Below are 9181 nucleotides of genomic sequence, written 5' to 3'. Positions count from 1 at the left end.
ATTATAATTGGAAGTATTTGTACTGCGCCTTGTGTTAATATTTTATACTAAAATTTTGCATCAAAATTTGCTTGTGCCATCTTTTGTTAAATTGTTTTTATTATATCAATGTATTTCCCCTGATTTTATAAGTAAACCATCTAGAGTTGCTGGAGTTGTGCAAAGTAAAATCAAATAAATAAACAAGCCATGGATATTGGTTGAAGGTGTTGTATGAACAGATTATTTAAACCATGGTGAAGCATATCATAATGTAATACCCAATGCATCTATGTGCTACTTTTCATATAGGTCTGTGTATGTTTCATTCAACTACCCTGTCACAACCAGCTTGAAAACAATGTAGAAACTCTCTTTAGCATTAGTGTTCCCATAATGTTGTTGAGGTTCAGCAGCTGAACTCTTAACCCTCAGTTCAGCAGCAGCACAAGATGATGGGCAAGGACTGTTCTGCAGGTTTAGCTGAAACCGTGAGCGTGGTTGCCTTGTCATTGCTGAAAATTCTTGCTTGCTTGTATCTCCCTGATGAAGGCAAGGTGACAGGCATCATTTCACCATCTTTCTCAAGAATAACTTTTCAGCCTTTTGTAAGATTGAAAGGATGGACTATTTTAAAAAAAATTGACTATTTTTAAAAAAATTGAAGCACATAGAGCACTGTGTATGACATAACTATTTCCCAATCCCATCCAGGATAAGGAGGAATGGATTTGAATGGGAGACGGTTTCAATTGTGTTTCATTACAAGGAGGGAGAGTCAAGGTGGGGAGGGGGGCACTGGAGAAAAAGAAACAGGGAAGCAATTATAGAACAATCTAAAAGCAGTTACTTCTCATTAACTTCTGCTGAGCTAGAACTAATTTTTCCTTGGTTTCATTAGGGAAAATTTATTGCTTTGGATCCTACTCTGAATTTCCATAGGTGGTGTTCTATTTCAAGGAAGAAATAATAACAGTTGCTGTTGTTATTTATTTATTAAACTTACATGCTGACTGATTCTCGGTGACTGAGTTAAAGAAATTACAAAAGAATCACTAAAACATAAAGACAGGGACATCGTTTCTGCAAATCACATTTCAGAATTGATGTTCATCAGTGAAATTTAATTTTTAAAATTATTGTGCTGTTTTCTAATAAATAATGGAAGTTAAAAACTTAAAAGGCTAGAACCAAACAGGAGCATCCCTAGAGTATCAGAAAAAAAGACTAAACCCCATTCTTTTTTTCATTTGCAAATCCCATTTTACATTCCCTACAGAGCCCCTTAGACCAAACAAGCAAAAAAGCATGCTTGACTTCATTTGCTCCAACCAATTTGATAGCCTGTAAGTCTATTTGCATTAGTATTTAAGGGTGTCAACAATTGTAAAATATTTTCAGTCTCATGTAGACTTTTTCTTGGTAAAGGATAACCTGGAGAAAGGAATGTGCTTACTAAGACTAGGGAAAGTGGATATGACTACATTGAATAGGAAGAAGCACAATGATAATTGTGATAAAATGCTAGGAAGTACATGTGGGTGTACTTAGCTTAAAGAACTTTTGTTTAACATAGTCCAGCTTCCTGGAAGTTTAAAATACGGTAGTATATTAAAAAGCTGTTTTTGGTTGTTGATTTGTAACTTTTGTGCCAGAAATAAATCAGTCCTTCCCATTATCTCATTCAGCTGAAATAAGGCCTAGGTCTGTGGTGGCGAACCTATGGCACACGTGCCACAAGTGGCACGCAGAGCCCATTCTGTGGGCACACGTGCCGTCACCCCAGTCCTAGGCCTTCAGCTGGGTTTCATAAAATCTTTTCGCTTTAGGCCTCCACCGCTGTGTGCAAAAAAAAAAAAAGGTTCAATCAATCAATCAATTTCAACTTCTTGCGGGGAAAAAAGATCTCGCAAAGTTGGAATTGATTGATTGAACTTTTTAGTCCCACCCAGTTTGCCATTACCACCGCAGCCATGCCCACCCAATGGGCCACGCCCACCCGGCACCTGATGATACGTAAGTGGGTTTTGGGTTGCAGTTTGGGCACTTGGTCTCTAACACGTTCGCCATCACTGGCCTAGGTCTACAGCAGACATGTCAAACTTGTGATGTCACATGATGTCACGCGACGTATTGGAACTTTTTCCCCATTGCCAGCAATGGGGTGGGCGCAGTTTCCTCATGACCTGTCTGGCCCACAGGCCGGCAGTTTGATACCCCTGATCTACAGTGTAAGCCTAGATCCCAGCCATGCTTAGTGAAAGTTGGATAATATTTAATTGATCTGCTTCATTTATATAGGTACTTATCAGCTGCTATGTTTGTCAACCTCTACAACATTAAGCTGTGTGGACTGCAACTCCCAGAATTCCTCTGCCTGCATGATTCTAGACACTGGTCTAGAATCAGATAAATTAATCTGCCCTGTAAGTTCAGCAAGCTAGGTTCAAATTACATTATCTTAGAGAATGGGTGCCATATTATGGGAAGAATCCAGAGAGGGAAATATTTTGGGAAAAATTGAAGGGGCAGAATATATTTCCCCAAGGGATTTTGAGGGTGGAGGCCAACCCCACCACCCCAGGTCTCTCTGTCCCAAACAGAAACCAGGTCTGCAGAAATGAAGATCTGATAATCTTGTCAGAAAGATTGGAGCCAGGAAGCTTGGATTAGAAAAAAAGATCCTTACAATCAACAATCCCTCACATCAAAAATCCAACAGTCATCAGTCACAGACCCAGGGAAGTAGGATATGACCTTTGGGACATAATAGGATTAACCCACCACCATCAGAATACCAGAAAGGCACACTCAGACTCAGGTCAAAGTTCATACCACAGGAACAACTCCAAACAAAAGCTCAAGAAAGTATAAAAGCCCACCACTCTCTGCTACACGTGGTCAGTTTTCCCAGAGCCATCTTTCTGTCTGGCTCTCCTCTTCAATAAACTACAACCTTGTTTCTAAAGCAGTCTCCATTTTATTATTCCCAGCTTGGACTGGACCCTGGTGAATATTTTAGTAAAGCACAACAGTTTTCATTAGCTGTTGTACTTTTAAGTTTTAACAACGTGTACAAATTTTACAAAACATGCCACAAAATAAAAAAGACACATTTTAAAAAAGAAAGTAATTATAAACTAAACAAAAAAGCAATTAAAAAGGCGTTTCAAAATATACATATCATGGGTCCATTAAATATTAAACAGCATTTAAAAATTTCTAAGTTTAAATGAAAGAATAAATAATACTCTTTTGCTGCAAAGGCCGTGAAATCTGTGCCAAAGGGAAATATTGCAAAACATCTCTACGATTTGTAAGAATACGCATGTCGCCTTCCTCGGTAGGGACTGGGAACCTCCGAAAGCTCATGTGATTTAGACACTTCTCTTTTTTTGTCTATGTATCTTATCGTTGAAGGCGTTTTGGTGCAAGAGCGAGCCGCCGGCCTTGCGTAAAAGCGGCTTCAAATCAATACTTTTGCGTATATCTCCAAGCAGCGAGAGTGCCCCTACCGGGCCATTTGCAAACAAAGCCCGCGGGAGCCCATCGGGTCACAGGTCGCAGACCAAAATCGTTGTCAGCCGAGTCAGTGAAGGGAAGAAGTGCGGAATGTGCGCGGGCTACTCGGGGAGTAACGCGGGCTTACAGCCCCCAGGCCGCGCGCTGCCTTATCTGTGACTCTGTTCACAAGGAAACCTCACTGAACTAAACGAGACTCATATTGAGATGTGTATGTTGGCGAAGCAGCCGGAAACCGTAGGGAAAGGTGCGGGCAGAGTAGCGCGCTTCCCGGAGACTTGGAAGGGACGCCCTCCCCCAGCGGGGTCCCCGCAGTATCTCCTTTCGGAGGGTTTGAAGTTGGAACTTGGGAACTTGGGAACTTGGGAACTTTCTGACGTTCCCAATAGGGTCCGTCCGACTTCCTACGCTCTGCAACTAAAGCGAAACAAAGCGGGAGGTCGGGAGCGCCTAAGAAAAGTCCCCCAAAAGACCCGAACTGGAACCCGCACCTGCTTCTCTGGAGTAGCCGTTACGTAGTCGAGGAAAGAGGGAGGGGAAAGCTACGTATCCTCAGCACTTCGGAGCGTAGGGCAGGCTTATAAAAACTGCAGCTCCCGCTCTTTCCATAGGGGCTGATGGAAAAAGGGAGAATAGAAGCGAGCGCGGGATCCGTATTGCTGCTGCGATTTCTTCGGCCAGCAAACGGAGGCGCAGCGCGAACTCCAGGCTAAGTGGTGCGGACACTTCGGCAGTCTGAGCAGACAATGGGGCTTCAGTCCGAAAACAGCAAAGCCCCGGCAACCGATGATAAGCCTCCGCGGTTGAACACCTGTCGCGGCAAGGTCTTCTGTAACATTAAGGTAAGAAGGAGTGCCTTCGCTCAGAGAGAAAGAGTGGGAAGCGGTTGGGAAGGAACGCTGGCTTCGTTCTCAGAGGACGGGCGCCGTTTCCTCCTAAGGACAGGACGGGGTCGAGATGTTCTCGCTGCCGTTCGCCCCTCTCAGCCCAGCCCTTCTTGCCTCTTGCTTGGCTCATTTGGCCTCATCCGAGCCCACTTTAAAGTTCATTTCAAAATGGGCAAGTTTTCAATTGTGAAAATATTAATAGACAAAATCCACCATTATTTAATTCAGATTTCCAACCTATTAATGGGTTTCTTGGAAGCTGTACACAGCCCTTGAACTGAGTACAGTATTCAAGACTATGGTCCTCTCTGTGCACTTATTTCCTCATTGATTTGCCACATTTAAAAGGCCCCCTGACGCCATAAAAACTCTGAGTGACACATAGCATTAAAAACAATAAATAACAATATAAACAGTGAGAAGATCAATGCATGGCTAGAAAAAAAAAGTTCAAACATACAAAATCTTATACTGTAGGCTTTTTAAACATCCAGGCTCAAACCCTGGAGAAAAAAGAGTTTAAAGTCTTTCAGGAGAGGGCTTTGTGGGAGATGCTGTTCTAGAGGTCACATTCTGTGAAAGAGGAATAAGATTCCTGATTTACTGGGAAGTAAATTGATAGGAAGTGCCTAAGATTATAAAGCTTTCATAACAAGAGTTAGAACATTCTATGCAAATTATATAGGAAGGTTATGAAATCAATAACTGGTATTCATTTCTGAATAACAATGTATTACTCTGTATATATGTGCTATAATTATCATTTTTGCAATGTACTGAAACATACGCTGTATATTGCAAAAAAAACAAAATTCTTTAAAACCAAAATTCTTTACTTGCCCAAACCTATATGCTTTTGCTGTGATTCACAGTTTAATTAAGCTGGAGTATTAGGTGACACATCAAATTGGGGTTGCCTCTCAGTGAAGCATTTAAACAAATGCTTACCTCTTTGACCTATCTTCAGTACTAAGGACTACAAATGTCCTGTAAGTTGTCGTCCCCCATTTTCCTTTTTTCTTGTTGACCCCCATTTTTCCTTTTTTATTTTATGTTCATAATCTGTTTGCATCTTATATCCAAATGGTCTAATTTTCTGCTCACTAGTCACTACCTGAGGGGAACAGTCAGCTTTTACTTGTCCCAGGATTGATTATTTAGTTCTTCTTGCAGTCTGTTCTTATATGAACCATCTCTAGAAGGTGTTTAACTTTTTTCTATGACTTTTACTTAATGCCAGGCTTTCATAATTGGATATTGTCACTAGAAAATAATTGCTTTAGCTTTTTTTTTTAATGTTTGGGGACATCCTTCATGACGTTGCTTAAATCTGTCATTGACATCCTTTCCAGAATATCTCTTCTTCTCTGGCAGGCTGTTCACCTTTATCTACTTCTAAGCCCAAGAAAATAAAATTATCCACCAACTTTACTTTTTCTCGTCCACTGTATATCCACTAAGCATTAGTGTTTCCTAATAGTTTAACACAAAATCAGGTATTGCTTTCCTCACTTTTGCTTTCACAATGAGCTCTTTAAGATGACCTCTTCTTTTGGCAAACAAACCTAGGGTTATCAGCATAGCTTAAATTGCTTAAAAATGGTTGGAAATGATTTTTGTCTTGCTTTGCTATTCTGAACCCTTTTAAATTCTGTTCTTACAGTATTTTCTTATACATAAGGTCTTTCCAAAAATTATTACATATTCTGACACCCTTTAGCTTATTCTGATATAAATTATAAGCTTTGCTGTAGTTAATAAAGCAAAGATAACTCATCTTTTTGTATTACTTTATAAACTAGAATAGACCATCTTTATATTAGCTATTTGTTCTTGGGTCCCTCTGCTTTTTCTGAACCTGCATATTTACAGTATTTGGGATTTCTCTGTCCCTATAGGGCTTCTTTCAGACACGTGTTTGCATGAGAAATTAGTATAGTAATTCAGTAATTTGCACATTCTCTGCCATACATATAAACACTCATCTTTTTCTGTCTCTAGGCCATATAATGTCTGTGTTGAAAGAAACAGTAGCCATTTATCATCTTACCTTGTAGCTTTAAACCATTTTAAAGTATACTTTAAATCATGCTTTCCTACCTGACTATTATTGTGCTTCACTTTTGGGAGAATATTTTCTTTCTGTCATCCTATAATACTGTCCATAAACAGTCCATAAACAGCTTGATTTCTTTGATCACATTTTTCTCTGATGGTTTCTTCTGCAATTATTCTTGAGTATTCCTAACTAAAATGCATGTTTTCTGTGATTTCTCCAGTATTCTTATCTTAAAAGTATTGGTCATTTTATTTTCTCCATTAACTGACATTTTTATTTTTATTATTTTTGTGTTTTATAGCTTGATACCAAAAGCTATATTCAGAGGTATATTCAGTTAATATATACAGTTTTATTTGCCCAAGGCAATTAGGATAAATTGTTCTGAAAGTACTGGAATCTTTTCATCTTGAGAATATTGTTTTTCCACTTTAGTTTTTTCATGTGTCTCGTTCTTCTCATAGATCATCAGCTTTAGTTTCCTATAAGTGAAGTGTGCTTAATATTTCACCTTCTGAATGAGACTGCATTGACATGTCAGGTGATCACAGAGAAGAGGGGATCAACCTATTCTTCAAAGTACCTGAGGGCAGGACTGAAAGTATGGAAAATTATCAAAGAGAGATCCAATCTACAATTAAGAAGAATTTTTCTGACAGCAAGAAAAATCTGTGGAACGGTTTGCCTCTAGAAGTTGTGGGTGGTCCATCACTGGAGGTTTTAAGAAAGGATTGGACAGCCAGTTGTCCACAAACATTATAGGGTATTTTGCTTGAGCAGGAGTTTGGACTAGAAGACCTCCAAGGGCCTTTTCAATTCTGCTATTCCATACTCAGTATTATATTTTGATTGTATGTCCTCTAGATCAGAGGTCCCCAACCCCTGGTCCGTGGACCAGTACCAGGCCGCGGCATGCCACCAGCCAGTCCACACAAACAAGGAATGCCCCATCCACAGGATGCAAGCAGCACACAAAATTGTACCCCCTCCGGTTCGCGGAAAAACCTTTCTCTACGTAACCATCCCTGGTGCCCAAAAACGTTGGGGAACCCTGCTCTAAATCTCATTTTATTGGCATACTTACTGTTTTAGCTTTCTACATTTAACTGATATATTCATTATGGTCTATTCCACAATCTGCCTCTAGTAATATCCTGGATGACTGCAGTGCATTTCTCTATCTTTTGTTTTCTTTTATGTAATCTACTTGATTCTGATATGGCATGTATTCAGTAATACTCAGGAATAGAATTATTGACACTCTTGAAGATGTTGCCAATAGAATTATCTTCTATTTACATATTTATACATTATTGGATTTATTCAGTCCAATTATTTCAATTGTTTCAAGTTCTCCCATTTCACCCATTTGCCTTAAAATCACCAGTTAGTAATATCAGTGCCTTTTCTTTATAGTGTGTCTAGGAACTCTTGCAATTAGCCACATAATTCCTCAAAATTTTCTTCTATCAGGTGTATCATAAAACTGGTTGGTCATTCATTCATTCATTCATTCATATCCCACCTTTATTATTTTTTACTAATAACTCATGGTGGTTATTGGGTTATGACCAAGTATCTTGTTTGATTGTTGCCACTTTGTTCTTTCATATGGTTTCATGGCTGAATCATTTAATCATGTGAGTTAGAGTGGCAAATTCTGATCTACTTATCTTTACCTTTCCCTTCTTTATTTGACAGCATAACTTTTTTCTTGCTCATGCTTCTTAAATTTCTTGCTTTGATTTTAAGTTTCCTTGTAAAACTACTTGCATGATCAGTGACCAGATTTTCTTAAAGCTGTGTATGTCAGCATTTCTAGACCTATTTTTGGAAGCTCAGAGTTTTTTTCCCAATAACAGATGAGTTCTTCTGTCCTAGGGTCTCATCACCTGACATCTCAACCCAGCCACATCAAAAAAGTTTTATTGGCAGAAACACAGAAGTGTTTTCTTCCAGTTTGGAAGAAATTTTGGAATGCCTTAGTAGGTTTGTTTCAATTATTAATGCAGAATCCCATTTACTGTCATCACCATTGTGGATTAATTTTAGTTTGGCCCCTCCTGGTTTAGCTTTAACAGAAAGGATTTCCCTACAGAGAGCTCCTGCTTGTTTTTCTCAGTGATGTGATTGATGTGATTAAGTCAGTATCAATTCTTAGTAACCAATACTTCTTAAGAAACATCTATCCCGAACCTGGCCATTCAAGTCCTCCATGGATGCACTTATTGCTGTAAACCAGTGCATCTGTCTTGCTATTGATCATCCTTCATCTTCTCTTTCCTTCTATCTTTTCCAGCATTACAGATTTTCAAGATCTTTACATAATATATCCAAAATATGATAATTTTAAACTGGTTGTTTGTACCTCATATGACAATTCTGAATTGATTAGTTCTATACTCAGTTTATTTTCTTGGCTATCCATGCTATAGTCATAAAAGTTTTTTCTAACACCAACATTCCAAAATATAAATAATTTTTCAATCCTGCTTCATCAGTGACCAAGGGTCAGTTCTATAGAATATCCCAGGAAAATAATTTCCTGCACAATTCTGATATTTGCAGATATTGACAAATCCCCACATTTGAATATATTTCCCAATATCTTAATTGCCGCTCTATTAAGTGGTATTCTGCATGTATTTTTGACTGCAGATTCATTTGTAATGGATTGTCAATCCTAAAAATCAGATGTTATGTACCACTTCAGCATTTCACTGTCAGTGTTAAG

At 38.8% G+C, this 9181-nt stretch overlaps 1 protein-coding gene across 1 annotated transcript in view; it reads left to right on the top strand.

Annotated features, from left to right (window-relative positions):
- The first annotated feature begins 4112 nt into the window (after positions 1 to 4112).
- Positions 4113 to 9181, top strand: part of SLCO2A1 (solute carrier organic anion transporter family member 2A1) — a 55507-nt gene continuing 50438 nt past the window's right edge. Inside the window, exon 1 of the mRNA XM_015825249.1 lies at positions 4113 to 4343. Within this exon, the coding sequence (XP_015680735.1) occupies positions 4248 to 4343 (96 nt within the window). The 5' untranslated portion in view covers positions 4113 to 4247. The remainder of the gene's footprint in view (positions 4344 to 9181) is intronic.

This window comes from Protobothrops mucrosquamatus, unplaced genomic scaffold, assembly GCF_001527695.2.
Source record: "Protobothrops mucrosquamatus isolate PMUCROS unplaced genomic scaffold, P.Mucros_1.0 scaffold2567, whole genome shotgun sequence".
In the NCBI taxonomy this organism is placed as follows: domain Eukaryota; kingdom Metazoa; phylum Chordata; class Lepidosauria; order Squamata; family Viperidae; genus Protobothrops; species Protobothrops mucrosquamatus.
The sequence above is the reverse complement of the archived record's forward strand: the minus strand, read 5'-3'. Positions and strand labels throughout refer to the sequence as shown.